Genomic DNA, 22,651 nt, shown 5'->3' on the forward strand with positions numbered 1-22,651 from the left:
ATTTATCCTGCCATTTATCTGAGTTCTATCTGGATTTTTGATAAATACTTAGAATGAAGCATATGTAAAAGTTTTACGTAGCCATTTTATGTCAGAGAGAATGCAATTCTGAAACTACATGCGCAGCCATGTGTCAAAGGCAGCTGAATCTGGCTGAATCTCAATTCTATAAAACAAGTAATGATATAATACAGAATACAAAATATGTGAAACATAAATCCTATTTGAAATATTAAAGAGATTCATGGCAAGCTATAGTAAAGATGTTATTGAGACTTCCAAACAACTGTTGTTTTCAAGATAGCAATTGATATTTAATAGATTTGAATTGTATAAATTAATTTATTCCATTCAGCTGTGATGGAGTGATGTTACCATACAACCTTCCTAACAGCATTACAGAAAACCATCTATTTTATTACATAACAAAGGACACGCTGCTTATGCAAATTTTTGGAAGGAAGAGCTTTATCTTTATAAAATGTTCTTAGTTTCTATCTCCTACATTTTGGGTTTCTTAAGCTTTATTAAGGTACTGGTAGCCACCCATTTTAAAACCAGGAAATCTCATTTTAAATGCATTGTAATTTACTCCTAAAAATTTGGGAATCAAAAGCACAAACACACCAACTATAACAAAATGTTTTTCCTGCACTAGTGAAACATATTTATAGGATATTTACTAGAAATATTATGCAAATAAAATCTAACGAAACAACATATGGATATAAAATAGACACTGTCTCTTTTAGAAAAAACAGTAGGTGCATTCTAACTGATAGTGGGTTGAACTTACTTTGCTGGGCAACTCTGATTTACAACAGAAAGCGGCAAAAGAGCAATCATTTAGAGCATCCCAGCTAAAGATGAAAGAAAACATAAATCAAGGTCTGCAGGATGTTAATATTTGTTTCCTAACACTGTCAGCAGTCTTTTTGTTGGCTTAAGAAGAAACACTACAAGAAATAAAGCAAGCAGTGGTATTTTCATTTGAATCCCTGCTTTTCTGGGGTTAAGTTAACAAAACGTTGCTCTCAATTATAATACACCTATATCATAGCTTTCATTCTCTCTTCTGCAGTGAGTATTGTAGTCTCTTTCTTCCTCTGTGGTCACATAACTGATTCATCCTTGCCCTTTTTTTCTTGAGATCTCTTAATTGCTAATGAAAGAAATTCCTGAGGTACTCACCCAAAACATGGTGAAATTAATTTAATTAATGATGAAATTAAAGCTCCAGGCTTGGCTTTGGCTTTCTTTGTTTACACTGTTTTGAGTTTCAATTCTTTTAAAAATAAACTTAGAGCTTTCCCACTCTATTAGTTAAGGTAGAAATAAAATTAGGAGGAAAAGCCACGTTTATTAATACCAGTTCTACAAATAATCAGTATGTAATATAAATCTCCGTCTGACTGAATACACTGGAACTATTCATACTTGAAGGGGTCCCAGATCACATACATCTATAAGCTAACTTTTATGGGGTTTTTAATTATAATTACGCTTTCCTCTTTTTCCTCTGAAAAGTAAAGTATTTGACATATGATTATATAAATAAAAAAATGCTGTTGTCAACAGAGCAAGAACTATATTAATACTTGGTAAAATCCTTTATACTCTTGAAAGAATTTGATCTTCTTCACAAATTAAATATACAAACTAAAATTTGGGGGGTAAAACCCTCTAGCTCAATCTGGAGCTCTGCTAAATTTCCTGTAATCAAAACATCTCGTGCTGAATCCGATTAACATTTTTTCTACAGATTGGACTATGGAACTGTGGCATTCTTGTTATCACAGATCCTCAGGAGTTAGCATAATTACATGCTGGATTGCCTAGTCTGGCCTGGCCAGTGAATGAACACTTAGGAACCTTTAGGTTCCTAATAGTTGAATAATTGTTAATAATTTAAAATTTGAATAATAGTTGAATAATTTCTGTAAAACTCTCATTTTAATTTTCTTCCTTTAAGCTTGTTTCCTAACAAAACCTATCTTTGCTGTCATTATTTTTTCTTGGGTAGAAAAAAAATTAGCTCTTTCTTGTAATAATCAGTTAATTAATGCAGATCACTCCAAACTCTCAAGAAAAGAATGAAACTCCAAGGCCTTCACCTTACTTCTCATTGAAGACTCAAATATGATGGAGAGCAGTTTGGCAAACACATCAATCATCTCTCTCAGAACCCTAAGGTAGATAAGATGGACTTGTATACATTCAGTTTCATGAGGAGGTCTCAGACTTGTTCCACTGTTACAGTGAGACAGAAGCTACTTCCCACACCCCCACCTAGACATTCAGGGTCCTGGCAGACATGGGAAGCCTGACCACCTGTGAAGAATGAGGCAAAGCACTCACTGAGTACCTCAGCTTTTTCTATGTCTGAGAAAGCCTGCTCCCCATTACCTTTGCCTGCTTATCCATTACCATGCTCTCCTTGGCCTGTATCCTCCTGCCTATGTACCTGTAGAATCCCCTCTTGTTATTTTTCACATCCCTTGCCAAGTTCAGCTGCCATGGCTTTCCTCATCCTATCTCTACACACGCAGACAACAGCCTTGTACTCTTCCCAGGCTACAAAATACATATCCCTCTTTTCTCTCAGTTTAAGCTGCGGGTCCTTGCACAGCATGTCATTCTCTTGCCTCCCCCGCTCAGCAACTTCTGCTGGACTTGATGGACTGCCTAGGTCATGGCACTCAATTACAAGTGTAAAATTGCTGACATCCTCTCTGTCGAAGATACGAGTGACCTACAGTTTTCCAGATGTATTGTTTAGTGTGAAGTATTCTCTAACATTTCCACTTTTCCACACACAAAAATAAAATCACAGCAAACAATTGCATTTGGAAAAAGAATCTCTTGTGCCCACCACCATGTTTATTACAATAATATGATCCAATTGCAAGGGCAGCTGATGTGCTTGTGCATCTTTTGCGTATTTTATTACTCTTATAATAATTTCATATAAAATCAGTGGGTGTCAATGACAGTAAATACAGAATATCAATTTACAGAACAGCTATTTTTTCAGGTGTGTGCCTTTTTTTCCCAAAGCTGCACACATTATAAAGACTCCTACGACTATGCTGTATCACAAGGTGACCTCTTCTCAACCTTAGCTACAAATTCCAGAAACCTATAAGGCGCTGCTGACAACTGCAATTAGTTGCTCTTTGCTCTATTCTACAAACCTGTCTCTTGGAAGTGAATAGTTGCACTTCAAGGTCTTGATTTTGTGGGGGAGGAAAGGGGAAGGTAAATATGAAGCAGTTGACCGAAGAAAAATCAGCATTTTCACTTGCAGTGAATGGCAGACATACTTTATAACATGTAATAATGGCAATTAAATTTAAAATTGTGAAGAATCGTGAGATTCTTACAATCTTAATTGTTGAGCACATACTCCCCTGTTCCTGAAAATATTAGCAATTCCATGTAACCCAGACTAACTCCGATAATAACACCGCATCCATTCTCACCTCCCATTGAACAAGCAGTCATAGATACTTCATGCTGTTACCTTTAATACTGAAAACCTCCTGGGTTTCCCTGTCCGGTGATACAGTTGTTAACAATTCTCGGGCTGGAAGGGACCTCAAGGATCATCAAGTTCCAAAATAGGGATTCCAGCCACTAGAATATGCACTAGATCAGGTTGCCCAGGGCCACATCCAACCTGGTCTTAATTGCCTCCAGGAATGGGGTATCCACAAACTCTCTGGGCAACCTGTTCCAGCACCTGACCACTATCTCAGTAAAAAATTTCCCCTAGACGTGTAATCTAAATCTCCCTTCCTTTAGTTTAAAACCATTCCCCCTTGTCCTAACACTATCTAGAGTAGCAGGATAGTAGAAGAGCAGGATAAAATTGTACAGGACTTCACAAGTCATGCTTCCAAAGCTGCCTGAGCTGAACGAGAAATGAGGTTCCACATTCCTACTAGTTATGACCATAAAACAGACTCTCATATTTCTTCTGTTTTCAACACCCTTCAGAGGAAAATACTCTCTATTATGAGATCTTTAGTGAGTTTAATCCCACATTCTACATGAAATGCAACTACTATTCACCTTGTACAATCGTGCTCATTTATTTGCCCTTTTAGTTTTAATTAAATTTCATTCAATTCTTTGTTTTTTTCATCCATCACAATCTTCTGGTAGTGTAGGAACAGCGTATCTGGAAAACTGCAGCATTCCTAGTAATACTAAACTTGCTGGTCAGAGTTAACACTGCATTCTGTTCTCAACTAGAATGGCAGAAAATAAGACAATCTAAGCTGGAGTTGATGGAGAAACACTATTGCAAGAGAAGAAACAGAGCCTATGCTTTAAATGTCCATGACTGCCTTTGTTTTCCTTTGAATAGTTTTGCTAAATAGTTAACAAAGCTAATGACATTTGATTGAAAGAATTATAACTGTAAATGCTTTTTCATCTAAATCAGTTCAAGGAAGGGATTTATTCATGAAAAAACACACACAAAAGAATTACAGAAATCTTTCCAGCTTTCCAGAGGAAAAAAAAGGGGGTGGGGGGTGGAAATCACAGCTGTTGGGGCAATCAAGGAGAACATTTTGCTAATTACCAATACAGCCTATCCAAATTACTCAACCAACTTTAAAAGGCCATTCTCAACTTTATCTGCATTTTTCTACCCTTAATTACCTAAACACACCACAGATGGGGCGAAAAAAAAAAGAAGCAGGACATGTGGGATTCAGGGATGGTATCAACTATTAGCCGTCTGTCTTCTGCAATAGAACTGCTTCAGCCCAGCATATTGACTGCCAGATTTCACAGTAAGCGTTATTTACAGGAAGTGCTGAAAGAACACAGGTGCCAAAACATACAGGGCTCCAGTGACAGGGACCTCTATCCCTGCAGACATTAAGAGCAGGGTGATTTCATGGTGCTCCTGTTGTAATGTGCAGGTACAAGTCAGCAGTGTAAGATGATTTATGTGAATAAAAATAAATCAGTATAGGCAAAAATTTTAGCAGTGATTTCCACAGAAAGACCTTTTAAAGTGGAATCAAGCTTAAAGCTTGGAGCAAACACGAAGCAGATGACAGCTACTTGCTCTTCTCTTCACAGATAATACATAAAGTAGGAAAACAAATAAAACATAAGGCTGATGATGGCTGTGATGGTCAGTAAGAATGATTCCTCCCTGTGGTCATTGAGGGAACATATAAGGTGGAAAAAACAATAAAGAGAAGAAAGTCCCCTACTGAGACTACGCAAATATTCCTGGGATTTGAACTGCAACTTAAAGAGCAAATAAAAATGATATAAAAAATAGGAAATAAAAAATCAAGGACACAATGAGGAGTCTTCTTACTCAAAAATTTTGTCTCAAAAAAGTAATAAAAGTGAGTTATATTTGCATGACTCCCATATAAATCTCATTTTCTTACGTTATGAGCATCTCTTTCAGTATTTGGAACTGTTCTGCTACATATGACACTGGGCCAAAAATAGAAAATGTGGTAAAAAGCCCCAGCAGAAGGGCTCTGGTTACTGGAAAACATATAAATTAAAATAATACTAATTAAACAAACAGACAGAATTAACCAGGAAGGAACCATCAGCAACAGTGCTGCTCCAGCCTAACATGCTTATACCAGCAGGCGCACACTGGCCAGCCACATGCCACCCAGCAGGCCGTAAGTGCCTTTCCATTCAGCCAAGCCAGTAGTGCTCCATCCTACTAAAGGCTTACAAAATGCATCTCCTGCTGTACTTCCCATAAAATGCAGAATACAAAATAATAATAATATCAGGAAGAGGGATGGCGTAAGAAGAAAGAGGAATTCAAGATAGCTATTTCTTTTCTATGTTATGCATCCATTTTTTACATCAGATGCTAATTTGTTTTTATCAAATGATCCAATAACAAAATAGATGAAGAGTGAGGGAGACAGAAATAGACAGTAATGCTGCTCAGCTATCACAAAGATTTTCGTATATACAAATATTGGCTTCTTCCTAATTTTCAGATGCTTCACATTCTTGTGGGGAAATGGCTCTTCCATTTCTGTTGAGCTGTGTATCTCCCATCAGCCTTTTGTAATCAGAACATGCTCTGATTTAAAATGGGACGTCTTACTGGAGACAGAAGGCCATTTTGCTAACAAGATTTATTTATTTATTTATTTTTGTATAGCACAATCTTAAACAATTGTAAAGATGTGCAGAAATCGAACCCATGGTGAAGAGAAAACCATTCACAGAGCTGAGACAAGTTTTGGGACAAATGCAGCAGTATTTGAGAGTTTAAAATCTCTCCTCATTTCTTATTTTAATGCAGATCACAGGTTCAGTGTAACTGCTTCAGGTTCCGCCAACTGCATATAACATGTTTTGTATTACTGAACGCAAAACTATCTCCAGACCCAACTATCTGTAACATCCTGTGCACTTCAGCATGTATGTGAAACTATATTGGAAATCCAGGGTGGTTTTCAAAATTCCCGCACAGTTCAAGTGCTGGAAATTCTTGGTTGACATTGCCCCTCTCTGGTCAGAAGACGTTAGTGCATGTTTGCTGTTAAGAAACTGAGAAACTATTGTTATTGCACTGTATACACTCCCAAATGTCACCATGATAAGTACAGTATAGGATCAAGAGAGTTACAGCACCTGTGATTCTATTCAATATAAATGATCCATTTTCATTGCCTGAAAATAAGCAATACGTAACATGTCCATTTCTTCCCTCAGGTTCCTTTGCAGTTGCATGGTGCATAAGGAGGCCCACATCTGCATCTTCCATGACATAGCAAAGAGGTGAAGATATAAAGCTGGGACTGCTGTCATTGACATCCAAAATAACAATTCTTGCAGTCAGAGAATCACATCTGCAATCAACCACATTTATTGTCTGGTCTGTTGCTGACACCATAAGGATTACAGAGTGAGTAATCTCCCTGTCCGGTGGGGATGCTGTAACTAAGGTACCATACAAAGGATGAACAACAAATGGATTTTCAGCCATGCTACTAATTTCCATGGAATATTGTATTTTGCTGTTTGGAGAACTGCCATCTCCACCTTTTGCACTGAATGTGTAAACCAGAGTGCCAGCAGGTACATTTTCCTTTATGCCAATCACTATGAAGTCCTCTTCAAAATATGGAGAGTGATCATTCAGATCTTCTACATCAACACTGAGAAAGACAGCATTATTCTGTGGGGGATTATTATTGTAATCCTTTATAATAACTTGCAAAAAGAAGTGTGAAGATGTTTCATAGTCAAGTCCCTTGTAAAGAAGAAGGTCTCCTGTCCTACTTTCTACTTCAAAATAAAAAGCACTGTCATCTTCAGTAACATTAAAACACAGTTTCCTGTTAGCTGTCAGATGATTACCAAGCAACTTCACAGAAGTTAACACTTGAGCAGGTCTTCAGTTTTCAGGTATGACAAAGCGCTTGAAATCTTGAGAGAAGACAGGTCTCCCTGTGGGAAGTGGGATTACCTGTAATAAAAACATGAAGACCGACATATTTTCCCAATGCTACCAGGGGTGGTGCCATTAGAATTATTTTCCTTGACAGTTTAATCATTCATTACTTGTGAATATGTTATTATATGTATGCTTTTATTATATCCATGTTGTTATATATACTAGGTACACCTTTATATATACTAGGTACACCTTGAAGCCAGGAAACAAACTTGACATGCTACAGCAGAGTTCAATCAGTACTTAACCAGATGCTCCTTAATTCTATTCTTCATCCCCATGCCAAAAAAAGAAAGAAAATAAATAAAGAAAATAAATAAAGAAAATAAAAAAAGAAGAAGAAGAAGAAGAAGAAGAAGAAGAAGAAGAAGAAGAAGAAGAAGAAGAAGAAGAAGAAGGAGGAGGAGGAGAAGGAGGAGGAGGAGGAGGAGGAGGAGGAGAAGGAAAAGGAAAAGGAAAAGGAAAAGGAAAAGAATTAGAAAAAGAAAAAGAAAAAGAAAAAGAAAAAGAAAAAGAAAAAGAAAAAGAAAAAGAAAAAGAAAAAAGAAAAGGAAAAAGGAAAAGGAAAAGGAAAAGGAAAAGGAAAAGGAAAAGGAAAAGGAAAAGGAAAAGGAAAAGGAAAAGGAAAGGAAAAGGAAAAAGAAAAAGAAAAAGAAAAAGAAAAAGAAAAAGAAAAAGAAAAAGAAAAAGAAAAAGAAAAAGAAAAAGAAAAAGAAAAAGAAAGAGAAAGAGNAAAAGAAAAAGAAAAAGAAAAAGAAAAAGAAAAAGAAAAAGAAAAAGAAAAGGAAAAAGAAAAAGAAAAAGAGATAGAAAAAAGCAAAAGAAAAGGGAAAAGAAAAATGAAAAAGAAAAGGGAAAAGAAAAAGAAAGAGAGATAAGACCATCTGGTACCCACTGAATCATAGGCATCCAAATACAGGAACTTTGAACACTGCTAGTAGATATTTTCCTTCTCTTTTCTAGTGTTTGTAATGGCCTCCTACAAATGCATAAACACCTTCCATTCATGAAGCAACTCGCAATGCTGCTCTGCATTCAAAACAAAGATGAGTTTGCCCTCTCATTTACTTGCTCAAGAGAAAAACAAACTAACGAGATACTATGCTATAAAACAACATGCTTAGTTCCAAATTTTTTCCTATCTTCAGATTATTTTCTTTGCTTCTCCCAAAACTGTTTCACTGCTTTTTTTTACCATTCATATAATACCAAGAAGTACCTGGATGTCAACAACAGCCTGTCCTTGAAGGGAAGGATTCTGTGATTCTGTAGCTTGATCTCTCAGCATATGACAGAGGCCGGGCTGCACTCAACTCCCTCTGACAGCACTGATCTGAAAGTATCATATGTCCTCTTCCATGGGGGAAAAACGGGTATCAGTTACTACAGACCTCATCACCTCACCGTATGCATCCATCACAACTAATGAGTGAGAAGGAGAAGGACACAAAGGAAAGGGAACCTGCTACAGTCACTTGGATTTCTCAGAGTCAACTGGCTCACCTCCTTGAGTAAATAATCTATCACCTGCTTACCCTATGCCAAAGCAACTGCTTGTTTTTGTATTGATGTTGCTCATATTAGTAATGAGAATCAGGAGAACAGCAGCCACCCCAGGACTGCTATTCCTATCTCCAATGACAGTTGGCCAGCAGGGACATGGAGAGAATTAAGACATGGTCTCTGAAGAGGCAGTGAAGGGTCAAACAGCTTAAAATGCTTTGCAAACAATTTTGGTACATTGATTTTTAATAAGGTGTGCTGGCAGGTTAAACAAAGTAATGTAGTAATGTAGCAGAACAGCTGCTATTCTAACAAGCAACTGTGGTAAAAGTAAACTCTGTGCAGATGTACTAAAGAAAACATTCACAAAGACCCATACTTCCATAGGCACCTAAGAGAGCATGAAGCTGTTTATGTTCTCCAAATCTGCACACGCAGTTTAGTTAGCTGCACATATAAGTGTTCATTTCGATATTCATTTTTATTTGTCTGCAATGGCAAAATATTTGCACTTGTAGAATATGGTCAAATGCTGAGCAGGCAGGTTAGAGAACAGAGTTCTAACAACCAATGCATCGCTCTTTCCAGCATTGTTCTGTTATTTTTGAGCAACTCCATGTTTTTAAAGCTCCACGAGTCCCTTCTGGGTTTCTCTCACAGGCAGAAACATAACAGACTGCCAAAGGGAAACAATATGTAGAGACAATTATACTGAATGAGACAGGTCCACACTCTGCATTTTTTGGTGACAGCTTCAAAACACTAGCACTGCTATATCAGTATTCTCATACATTCTGGTTGATATCCCAATAGTATGTCTCCATGCACACATAGGCTATTTTGTTCCATATAATGTTTCAGGAAACAAAATCCCAGTTAAGCAATACAGGAAAGATAGGAAAAACAGAATACAATGTGAATGCCGTTCAAATACTTTTAACATATTGCTAAAACTGACATAATTGATAGAGAAAGCTAACAGTGACTGAGGACATCCAGAGGCTTGAGCATAAGGACCAACACTTGCTTTTCCATTTGAAGTAACAGAGTGTGTAGTTAAGGTCAACTGAAATAGGCATCAGTCAATGTAGCTCCCGGAGGGTTCAAGCTCATTTGAAATGGAAAGGCAAGGTTTAGGATTTATATTTTTTAATAAGAGTAATGATCCCAGATCCTCAGACATTCCTCAGAATATCTCAAGCAGGAAAGGACTGATATGGATCATCAGGACCACTTAGTTAACCAGAAGAGGAATATCCTTTAGACTCCATCACTCCACTACAATTCAAGTATTGCATGAAATCATCAGTTTCGTACATATTGCTGGAGACAGAAGTAACAAGGCAGTCTGACAATGCCAGAAGGAGATATAGTATAAAGCCAGAACCCTTTGGAACTTCCATTTTGGAACTGCTGCTCATTTTCATCTTTGCACTAATTTGCTAGCACTAATCTTATGACAAGTAGTGACCATATCTCTTTTGATGTACCTTGTTGCTGACACTAAAATCCCAGGTTTGTGAAGACAGTTCAATACAAATGTAATGTTAAAACGTGTGCTGGTACTTTAGTGACACTCACTGTAATCAAAGAGTTGTTTGCTCTCATAGGAAAGAAGAGATTCACTAACTATATATATAGTGTACATGTCTATATAATATATATATTCTCCTTCTGGACCATTTTCCATAGATAGTCATCTTCACCCATTTCAAGTCCTGCTAATAGAGCGTTACATTCTGTAAAACAAAACTGACCCCCTTGATCAGAATTACTAGCACAAGCAGGAAAGGAAGACACCAAATCATACCATATTGAAGGTTTTATTGATGGCTAAAATGCTGTCACTTATATCAGGCGGACACTTTAATTCTTATCTAACAGGACCAAGAAAATGCCTGTTAAAGATTTACTTCTGTAAGCCTTTAGGCTGCCAACTACATACTGTTCTGCACAACTTTCAGGCTGTAGCAAATGACAGCACTCCAGCTGCGGAGCTTATGTCATATGCCTTATTATATAGCAAAGAGTGATCTTAGAATTTATCACTTTTACTGGTTATGCATTTGTAAAAATTATTACATTGAAAAAAAAAACCACACACAAACAGCCCATTTTCTTATTCCTCTGCAACTCTGTACAGTATAAAACAAACCCCGAGCTTTGCGTCAGAAATGTTCATGATTTGATCCCATTCAGGAGACATCAGATATCATGATGTACCAATTGTCTAAGCTGAGACTCCATTGCAGAATTCCTTTAACTCACACTGCAGCATGTAAAATATATCCCAAGGATGACATCTGGTTTTACCTCCAGACCACGTGGGCAAATCTAATCTCACTGTGCATCCTACACAATCAGACTTGTGTGCATCAGCTCACCATCTTGGCTTACTTTGCACTACAGAAGCACTCAGATGAACTTTGATTTATCTCTTTTTAAATGAATCTCAATGTCTTGGATAATAATTACACAAGTATATGTTACATTATTCACATTAGTGGAAGAAAAAACATTCGGGAAGGAAAGGAACATGCAAATCAAATGGTAAAGAATACACTGAGAAAAAAAAAAACAAGTCACACTGAGAACTGGGACAGCATATTACAGAGCCAAAAGGGAAAAGGACAATTCAACACAGTGGTGACGCAGCCTTTCACTTCTAAACCTCATCTTTACCAACAGCACTACAGAGAACATTGTGGCAACTACTGCTTCTGTGCGAGCAGATTCCTTCAGGGAAGAAACACAGGTTCTGAAGAGGAATTCAACCTGTGAATATCTTCTATTAACGTTCACTTTTTAATGAAGGATAAGCAGTGTACTTTTCTCCGTGCTCTAAGACAGCAAGAAAACTAATGCTGTATGAGTGAGGAACTGCAGGCCAGGCAGATACCCAAAGAGAAGCAGGTTAAAGGCCAGGCTGGATGTGGCTCTGGGCAGCCTGGTCTGGTGGCTGGCAGCCCTGCATATGGCAGGTGGGTTGAAACTATATGATCATTTTGGTCCTTTCCAACCCAGGCCATTCTATGATTCTAAAGGGGATTGCGCACATTACTGTAGTTCACTCTTCTCCCTTCCCATCTCCCATTGAAACATCACGTCTAAACATCACAAGAAAATAAAAACTTAATTTTTAGAATTCCTGAAAGTTATTTTAAGTAAACTGAAATTATTACGGCTGTTCATGAAGTGAATGCTTGTTTTCAATCCATGTTTTTAAAACTTTCTATTTTTCTATTCTAAGAACACCATAATTCCCATCTATTTTGTTCTCAAGTGTAACAATCTGAAGAACAAAGTTTAGTAGGTGGTGATGAACATTATTAACAACAAAGAGAAACTGCAGCAAAGAGCATTACATGGATACTGCTAGTTGCATGACTGTGGTAAACACAATGACACATTTGCCCCTTCAGGAGTATTAGTAAACTTTCAGGGTGTGTATATACATACATGCATATACGTACTTTAAACCCTTTGTAAGATCACAGGGAGACAAAACTAAATAAAATTAAGACTGGAATCACTTAAGAGCTTTTCTTCAGAACTCAGGTTTAGGAGTTCCCTGTAACTGAATGTCACAAATACTTCAGATAACTGAAAGAAAGCATGACACGTGATTTATAAAGTCAACTGGTCCTAGCCCCGTGCTAACTAAGCAATATAATCTGACAGTGGCTCTCATTATATCAGGTCCACTGCAAAATGAAATAAGCAAAGATATGGAGTTGCATATGAAAGCTTTCCTAGGGAAAGAAACTCTTGGAAAGTCAATTTGATTCAATAACAAAGCCACTGAGGATTGCCAGTGTGGTGCCGTCCAAGGAAACTACATTATTACTGTAATATCCCATTTCTTTATTGGTTAACCTGTTATTTTGCAATTGAGCATATTTAATGTTCCATTACAGTATTTACTAAACACAAACACAGTAAACAACATTGCTCTACAATCTAAAAGTGTCACTCAAGAAGTTTCCTGTAGATGGACTCTAGGGTGAATTCAGTTACTTTAGGAACAAAGCAAGGGCCTTCCAGCTCACCAAAATCTTTTCAGATTCACGCTCAGTAGACGCATATAAAACAAGTAACCACCTGTACATTTATCCTCTTCATGAACAGCAGCACATGCTCCACAAAAAGAAGGTTGACAGCTGCAACCTGTTTGCCAGGATCACACAATCAAAAAAAAAAAAAAAAAGACAAAAAGAAAGAAATAAAATTTATTGGAAAACAGACTGAAAAAGCAAAGACTGGCTGACTTCCTGCACTTCTGTTGTAGGCAGAACAAAATGTGACTGAAAGCTCTCAAAAAAGACAAAAAGAAGACAATATAGCACAAGTATGTTGCTGCATTAAAATCGCTTCCTCTTGATAATTTCTGGCTTCCAGCTGATAGGATGAGTTTCTTCAGTCTGAAAGGGAAGAACAGAAGCCCCGTAAGGAATTATTCTGTTTTTAACTTGAGAATAATCTGTAATTAGGGTTTAGTCTAAAATATTACTTACGTAGGATATATACTCCATGTTATACAAAGCAATAAAGTTACCCAATTCATTTAACCAAATTAAATTACAATATCATTCCTGCCTGAAAGACACAATAGAACTTGTTCCTGCTTTTATCTTTTCTTCCTGTTTTTGTGAGGTGATGGGTGGGAATAAACCCATATCGTATATATATACATATATATGTGTGTGTGTGTGTGTGTGTGTGTGTATTTAAAACGTAACCCTCTTGCTAATTCATGTTTTAATGATTACAACTAAAAAATTCTTGAGCACCTTCTAAACACAAAATCCGCTGCTATTTTGGGTAGATTTTCCCAAATTTTAACAAAAATGACTTGAGTAGATTTGATGGACATGCAACTTATCTGCTCTATAGCAGTTGATAAGAAATTAGGAGGAAGCTGCTGTCCTCTTTAGATTTATGCATACATGTTCTTTTCAAATATTAACAGAACAGATTCAACAAGGGTATATACGTGTTCCTTGCTGCTGTGCCTAAAGTTTACTTGAAATCTTTTGAATTCATGAAAATATATAAAAGAGATGCTTTGGCATACCGCAGTATCATCTTCTTTATACACTTTTATGGTTTTATCAGCTTCGGCAGTTAGCAATCTGCTTTCAGACTGGTCAAAAACACAAGCAAATATTCCTGATTCACTGTCCAAAGAGCCTGGCTGTACGGCTGCGTGTACTCTCTGGAAATTGTAGCCAGTTCTCCAGTCCCAAAGATGCATAGTACCATTATCAGCTGAAAATAAATCAAAGCAAAAATAATTAGTACTTCACCCAGTTAATTTCTACCATTCTTCTAAAAACAGTATTGTGATCAAGCTTCCATATCCACTTCTCATAACATTTATTTTATAGTCCCTTCAACAGTTTCACTGCTCTTCTTTGCACATGGTCTGAGCGACTCAATATCATTCTTGTAAAGAGAAGCTCTATGAGCCCAAAACTGAAAGCAACATTCGAAGTACAACACAGACACAGAATCATCTAAGTTGGAAGGGACCTACAAAGACCATCTAGCCAAGAGCTCCCCTGCAAAGAACAGAGACACCTACAGCTAGATCAGGTTGCTCAGGTTTCCTGTTTTTCTTAGCTAAGAGGGAAGATTCATCTTGTTTAAGTAGGCTGGTGAAGCTTCCTCAGAATCTCATCCCGTTTTGAATCAAATAACCCACAAGGCAGCACACTGCTTTGGAAGCAAAGAAAAGACTGATATTCTGAACATTAAGCTCTCTGTTCAGAAATATCTTCCCTACTGGAGATTTCAGATTGCTTTCAAACACATTTTTGGGCATGCAGAACCAAAAAATATAAGGGATTCTACTTCTTTCAAAACAAAGATGTAGGCTATAGCAGGTTTATAAGTCCAAGAGAGCTAAGGGAACATCCTGACCCTAAGAACCTTCAGTCATATGTACATTGTGAGGAGTGGGAAAGAATATGAATGTGCATTTTTCATTTACCTCCTGAGACCAAAACTCCATCTGAATTTACAGTCAATGTGTTGATAATAGCATTGTGACCAGAGAGGTTCTGAATGAAGTTTCCATCTGGGAATTTCCACTGCTTAATGTTATCTGGAGAACCAGATGCAAATGTATAACTGAAAGAAAATAAGCACAGGATATTGAAGATATAGAAGGGGGTATAAAAGATTTCTTTGGACAGCAGGGAAGATAATACATTCGTTTGTTGTTATTCTGAGAAATTCAGTAGAAGGGCATCATCAGCAGAGGTATCAGAGGGGAAAAAAGGTTTTGGTTTCCAAACCCACACAAGCAAGGACAAAATACTGAAATAAAAGCAAATTCTATGCAAGTTTGTTTTCTCCATTGTCTTAATGGTAACTTATCTGGATAAACTTGGGATGTATCAAAGCGAAGATATCTTAACCTACAGCATCGTAAACAACACCTGCTTCAAAGATTAAACACCCACAAGAACGTTTTCTTTTTTTAAGGCTACTTGGATTGAAACATCTTGAGCAACGAAGCACACATTACAAAAAAATCACTTGTTATTAATCACTGCCTCCACTAGTAATATTCACAGCTGAGAAACTGTACAGAAACGTGTCTCTTTCTGCTAATAACCAATCAGTTACTTAAATTATTATTAGCTTTATCATGCTCAGTGTTGCTGATTTTTCAAGGAACATGCCAAAGCACATGCAAAAGAAATTCTGTTGACTGCAATATATTCTGGGTATGAAAACCAATTCCTGAGAAGCCCAGAGCAGTAAAGGTGCTACACATATAGCTTACTGATATATACATTTTTAAGCATTATATGCTTATTGGGTTTTCTGTTTGTTTGTTTGCTTTTTTGGTTTTTGTAATTATTTTTTTTTCCTCATTATTATGCCCTGCCACTCCTAATCAGGGCTGACGCTGACTTTCCAGCACCACACCATGAATTATATGAGAGGGTAAAAGAACAAGGAAAACTTACTGTCTTGGATGTAATATTACTGCTCTTACAGACTTCTTATGGTTTGTTAAAGTAACACGAGTTTTTCCTGCCACTAAATCCCAAAGTCGTATGGTAGTATCATGACTGCCTGCAATGAAATAAAAAAACACTATTTATTCTATCTTTATTACTGTTCTCATAAAACATACAAAAATTAATATTGAAAAATATACAATTATTGATGTATCTATTAACTATGGCATTAATTGCATTTATTTCCCGAGAAAACTGAAGCAGAGAAGGCCTTGGATGCCAGCCCATCCAAACACAGGCCTGACTTTCTTGAAACACCCTCGTGGACAGAGCTCAGGGCAAGGAATCTACCTTCCACCCTTCCAGTATCTCAGAAATCCCCTGCTTATGGATCCTTGCTGCTGCTGCAGCTCCAATTTTGGCATAATGGAAGAGATGCACTTCTTATTAACTACAGCATGGGAAATGCAGAAAGACATTCAAACAATACATAGCTATATTTCCTTAGGTCATACTATTAATGGTATAATTAACCACTGCAGGGCCCATTTTCAAAAGAAAGCTAATGAGAAATGAATTTAATAAATTAACAAAGAGAAAAGGCCTGAATCTCACAGAAATACAAGACAAATACAGCTAAGATTGGGTTTATTACTTATGGTATTTGCAAAATCATGTCCACTCTACCTGTAACAACTTGTGGTTCTGCAGCTTGGCACTTCACTGTTGCTACAGCATTTGTGTGTCCTGAGAGCGTGTGCACACTGGCTTTTGTCCTCACATCCCAAATCTAGGAAATTACAATAAAATAAAAAGCAAACAGACCAAGAAGGATGCATATGTTATGGATTTTAGACACTGCAATTGATTACACTATCTCCTTGCCATATGTTTAGGTATTTAAATTGTTTTGTTCACCAAGCAGCTCATCACAAGATGAACTGCTTAAATGGGTATATTTCAAGAGGGAGCCTACCTTTAAATCTCCAGATATGCACATAAATCACACAGAGTAATCCTGTATATTTAGGGAGTTTATCTAGTAGATTAAGGAATAATTTGGAGTACAATTTTTGGGGTATAATTGAAGGCTTAGATTTTTAATCTACAAAAGAAAACAAAGTTAACACGAACTTCTCATTTTAATGTGTGTTCTTAACTCCTGCTAACTAGCCCCTTCCACAAATGGAAGATATTAAAACACAAAGTTATACTTACTCGTGCTGTTGAATCTCTGCTACACGTTACCAGGACATCTATTGTTGGGTGCAAGTCTAAACCATAGACAGCACTTAAATGACCATGGTAGTGTCTGATAACCTAAATGAATTAAAAAAAAAAATACATGTTTTAACTAAATATTTAAAATAATATTCCAAATGCTTTTATTTTTTATGCTTGCCACTACCAATTAATTCCAATTTAAGAAACCACAGCTTACCTTATTGTATTCAAGATCCCAGCATTTCACTTGTTTGTCTTCTCCGCAGGAAAAGAGGTATGGACTTCTTGCACTTACTATCACACCTCGTACAGTACTAATGTGTCCCGTCAAAGATAGTTTCAACTTGCCACTAGCAAGGTCCCAAATCTGCACCAAAATATTTGAGGTAGGCAATTAAAAGCTACAGAGCAATAGCGTGGGCAAACAGTCCAGGTAAGATGCAGTAAGGTCAATTAACAATAAAAATCACAGTAACAAACATTTGCTCTTCAGCTACTAATATACAACAAACGAAACCTCAATTATTAGTAATACTCCACAAATTCTCTTCCATTTGTGACCATGAAGTAAAAGAAAAATATTTTGCATCTCTGTACACGGCATCCTGTGTATAGTGAGACACTTTTTCCAAGGGTTGAAGAAATTTTTAAATATCAAAAACAATAAAAAACCCTCTGTAGCTTCATTTGGCAGCAACTTCATTCAACCTCTTACCTTAATAGTTCTGTCAGCTGAGCCAGTAACAAACCACTGATTTCCTGGTTCTACCGCAATACATCTCACCCAGCCCAAGTGACCACTGATAACCTTTGGAAAAAGAGAAAAAGTCCTAAATTTGAAATAACACCCACATATCACCCAATGCAGCTTCCATTCCCCAACACTGGAATTTGTTAGAACGCTTCAACACATGCAGTTTGGCAGACTGCATTGAAGTGGAATTTGTCTTAATTCCTACATAGAGCACGTTCTAACACTGTTGTATGCAGAATCAACACATATTCCTTTGAGTTCAAGTGTTTCTCATAAACACTGATTTTAACAATTAGTTTTGTGTTTATCTAATACTCCAGCATTCTGAAGATTTTCCTGAAAATCTGTTTGTATATAGTATTATATTTAAACAAACAGTGACAAAACCAAACCCTAAGAGAACTTAATTCATACACTTTCCCATCTGTGTTCACATTGTAAGTTTGCAACTTACTCTGTACAGTTTCCAAGGTGGATGCCACTGAGGCTTGGGCATGGTTGGAGCCTTCTTTGGTACTAATGCAGAATTTTTGTTTCCGCCAGCTTCCATCATAGCCTGCAAATTAAAAAGAAGAGTACATCTATCTCTACTTCATAACTTACCTATTCACATAAAATTTAAAACCTTCTTGCCCTGACACCTCAACACCAATGAAGCTTAGGTAGCAAGATCTCCACACAATACAGAAATGAAACCAAAAAGCACCTGCCAATATTTCACATCAGACATGCAACAAACTCACCACAGACATCCCAGGAGGCTGTGAACGCTCAGATATCCCAGCGTGTCTGTAAATCTCACCCACACCAGCAGCTGTCCGATTTGCATCCAACCTAGTTTGAATGAAAACAGTCAACCAACTGAAATCAACTCTATTTTAAAAAGTAAGCCATAAGATATCACAGAGCAGTGTCTAACTGAGTCTTGGACATCTCCAAGGACGGAGACCACACAGTCTCTTTGGGCAGCCTATTCCAGTCTCTGACCAACTCAACTTACAAGAGGACCCACAAATCAAGCTCCTCTTTTTGTCTCCTATCTAGATCTAGATCAGTACAAAAAAGACAGGAATCTCTTGGAAAAAGTCCAGCAGAGGGCCACAAAAATGGTAAAGGGCCTGGAGCATCTCCAGGATGAGGAGAGACTTAGGGAACTGGGTCTGTTTAGCCTTGAGAAAAGAAGGCTGAGAGGGGACTTGATCCAGGTTTATAAATACCTGAGATGTGGGAGCCATAGTGGTGAGGCTGGTCTCTTTTCAGTAGTGCGTGGGGACAGGACTAGGGGTAATGGGATGAAAGTACAGCATAGGAAGTTCCACACGAATGTGTGGAAGAACTTCTTTATGGTGAGGGTGACGGAGCACTGGAACAGGCTGCCCAGGGGGGTGGTGGAGTCTCCTTCTCTGGAGATATTCAAGACCCGCCTGGACGCCTACCTGTGCAACGTGGTGTAGGGAACCTGCTTTGGCAGGGGGGTTGGACTCAATGATCTCTAGAGGTCCCTTCCAACCCCTACAATTCTGTTATTCTGTGATCCCCATTCTCCCCCTTCTGTCCACTGCCTCTAATGACAGCCAAGAAAGAACACTGCATACACCAAGATGATATCTGACCAACTTAAAATCATATCACAGAATGGCTTAAGTTGGAGGGGATCTTAAAGGTCATCTAGTTCCAACCCCCCTGCCATGGGCAAGGTTGCAAACCATTAGATCAGGTTTTCAGGTATTTTATAAAGCTGAATATTCAAAGTACTTTGTTTTGACTTGTAGTTCTTGTAGATTATGCAAATGTTAATGAAGTAATAAAGCAGTACCTGGACTGAGAAGCAGGAAGAGATACTGCTAAGGACTGAGCTGCAGATTCACTCGGCATCCTCTGGATCTTAGTGTCTGCTGTCAGAGCCACACCTTAAAAAAAAAAAAACAAAATTAAATTAAAAAATTAAAAAAATAATTAAAAAAAAAATCTCAGTTTAACTCTGAAATACCTGATTTAAACACAGAATTTTACTTACCAGGCCCAGGTGGATATGGATGTGTGCCAGTTATCACATACTCCAGTTCTTCTCCTAAAGACCAACAAAATAACGCATTCAAACAAAACAGTACAACAGAGTAGGTGGTGCAAAGCATCCTCAATTTGACAACATCCTCAACCCTTATTAGCTCTCTAATACCCAAATATAGCACACACTAGCATTACCTTAAAACTTGCTTGTTTTACTAATGAATTAAGTCTCCTACTGTTTCCTTGTGAAAACAAAGAACAAACATGGTACTAGGAATAACAAACCTTCATTTCCGGAATACTGTTTATGTCCATATGGATCCCCAGTGGCTGGGCCTCCTTTCTCTCTCATGTTTTCTTTAAGAGTAGGCATGTGCAATACTGAGCCGTACTCAGTACGCAGCTTGACTGCCATCTTTACTTTGTGGCTGTTGGAAGAACAGAGCATAATCCTGATTAAATCCTGATTTTTGAACTGCTACTAAGTTTTGAAATATTTTAAAAAACAGGAAACCTTTCATACAGCTAACATTACAATCTTCATGCTTTTCAGTTCCCTTAACTGCTAATTGTACTGAACACCCAAACTCCTGATTTGGATAGGATTGTTCTCTATAACTTCCTGAAGGGAGGTTGTAGTGAGCTGGGGGTTGGCCTCTTCTTTCTTGTCATTAGTGATAGGACTAGATGAATGGTTTCAAACTGTGGCAGGGGATATTCAGGCTGGACATTAGGAACTACTACTTCTCAGAAAGGGTGGTCAGGCACTGGAATGGGCTGCCCAGGGAGGTGGTGGAGACACCGACCCTGCGGGTGTTCAAGGAACGACTGGATGTTGTGTTGGCTTAGCGGGAGCTAATAGTAATGTGAACGGTTGGACTAGATGATCTTTTAGGTCTTTTCCAACCTTGGTGATTCTATGATTCTATAGAACAATTGCTAACAAAGTAAAACTCAGCCACAGCACTCACCTTTCATCATCTAATGGTACAGGTTTGGCATTATCAGCTACAAACATATCATGGGTTCTCTTCAAAGATCTGAACACAAGTGTGTGCACAGAGTGCTTCTGGACTTCCTAAAATAAAGGAAAGCATATTTAAATAAATTTAGCCACGTTTAAATGAAAAACTGAAATCTGAAAAAGAAACTGAGTAGCAATTTCAGACTTGCATATGATACAACACTATTCCCATCAAACACTGCTCCTCTTAGAAACTACAGATTCAAGTATATCTATTAGTTGTTTTAATTCAATGCCTGCTCAAAGTAAAACCCAGTTTCTCAGAAATGACAAGCCAGAAAAAATTTGCACTATCATCTAAAAATACATGAATACGTTTATCTTCCATGTTTTCTAGATGCTTTTATACCTAAACAATAAAGTACCTGATTCTGAAAACATTCCTTTATTGCACTACCTCCATAAAAATGAACATCAGTTTCTGCACAGTGTCACCCTATGTAAGAACAGTGATGTTTACTATAAGAAGTAATCCTGGGATCAAATAAGACAAAGCCTCTTGTCCTTTTGAAATTACACATTACTAAAAGCTAATAATTGTTAATATCTCAGTCAGGGCCAAAATAGTAGAACTTAAAGCTATTAGCTTATATAGAATATTTGTTTAGGACCGCGCAATTCAGGTTTTAATTCCTACCTTCCTCTCAAGGCACAATAAATAAATAATTAGAGATGTGATAATCAGAGTATGAGCCTCTTTGTGCTCGCTCTGTATGTCACAAATAGGAGCAACACAGAGTGGAAGCATTAAGAACTTCGGGCTCTAGTTACCATTCAGCTGCCCAGCCTCCACACTCCATTAAGCTGGGGCTTCCTCCACTAAGCTCTGCTTTCCTGCCCTGGACTCTGCTTACCCACTCATTGCCCCATTCTGCCACACTTCATACTCCCCTAACTCAGTAGGGCCCACACAAAACTTTTAGCTCAGGACGGTCCTGTAAAATCTAGATATCAAATAAAGAACATCTATAATAGGGCTTGGGAACTAGAAATTCCATGCAACTGCAAAAAGAAACAGGAATTACAGTAGCAAATGTCTGCTTGTCGCAATAAAAGCAATAGGTAACTCAATACCTCCACAACAGGAGGTGAACAACTATAGATATCTCTGGACAGTGATGACACCCAGTAAAAGAACTGTTACGTAGGAGAACTGCACAGCATCTTCTGTGCTCCTACCAACAACACTCAGTAACACAAGAACTGAACCGCCCTCACCTCCACCATGGCGCCGTCGCTCCCCGCTCCCCGCTCCCCACCGACAGCGATGGAGACACGTCCGGCTCCTGCTCTATACCTCATAGGAAGTGACGCAAATCGGGTGCGCCGGGCTGCATTGAGGAGCTTGCAACGCCAGGGTGCGGTGTTGCACTGGCGTTTTGTTCTTGGTTTGTTTTAATAATAATATGTTGGTTTGTTTTGTTTTGAACTTACAGTCTCGGCACTTTGCGTGCTGTCGTCTGCTGAGTGAATCGGGCTCGTTTTTAGTGCATCTTGAAAGGAAAACCTCCTTGAAATAGAGACCTTTGTAGCAATCCGAGAAAAGAAAGATCTGTGTTTTGTAAGAAAACTTCACTTACATGTGCTACTTATTACAGCATCCTTAGATTTTACAGAGGCCTGTAATTACACTCTTTTTTTAAAGACCCCCCCCCCCCCAAACGTTTACATCTAATTGAACATCTAAT

The 22,651-nt window shown here is 37.8% G+C and overlaps 1 protein-coding gene across 1 annotated transcript; it reads right to left on the minus strand.

The window, feature by feature from the left end:
* Positions 1-10,784: 10,784 nt before the first annotated feature.
* On the minus strand, positions 10,785-22,294 carry PLRG1 (pleiotropic regulator 1). Its single transcript, XM_015860928.1, has 15 exons — positions 22,182-22,294; positions 20,911-21,017; positions 20,225-20,367; positions 19,947-20,000; positions 19,746-19,839; positions 18,673-18,763; positions 18,384-18,485; positions 17,891-17,983; positions 17,393-17,542; positions 17,170-17,271; positions 16,639-16,741; positions 15,958-16,066; positions 14,970-15,109; positions 14,052-14,245; positions 10,785-13,398 (listed from the first exon to the last, which is right to left on the minus strand). The coding sequence occupies exons 1-15, from the start codon at positions 22,263-22,265 to the stop codon at positions 13,339-13,341; spliced, it is 1,626 nt and encodes a 541-aa protein (XP_015716414.1). The 5' UTR covers positions 22,266-22,294; the 3' UTR covers positions 10,785-13,338.
* Between the last annotated feature and the right edge of the window lie 357 nt (positions 22,295-22,651).

This window comes from Coturnix japonica, chromosome 4 (genome assembly GCF_001577835.2).
Source record: "Coturnix japonica isolate 7356 chromosome 4, Coturnix japonica 2.1, whole genome shotgun sequence".
Classification (NCBI taxonomy): Eukaryota; Metazoa; Chordata; class Aves; order Galliformes; family Phasianidae; genus Coturnix; species Coturnix japonica.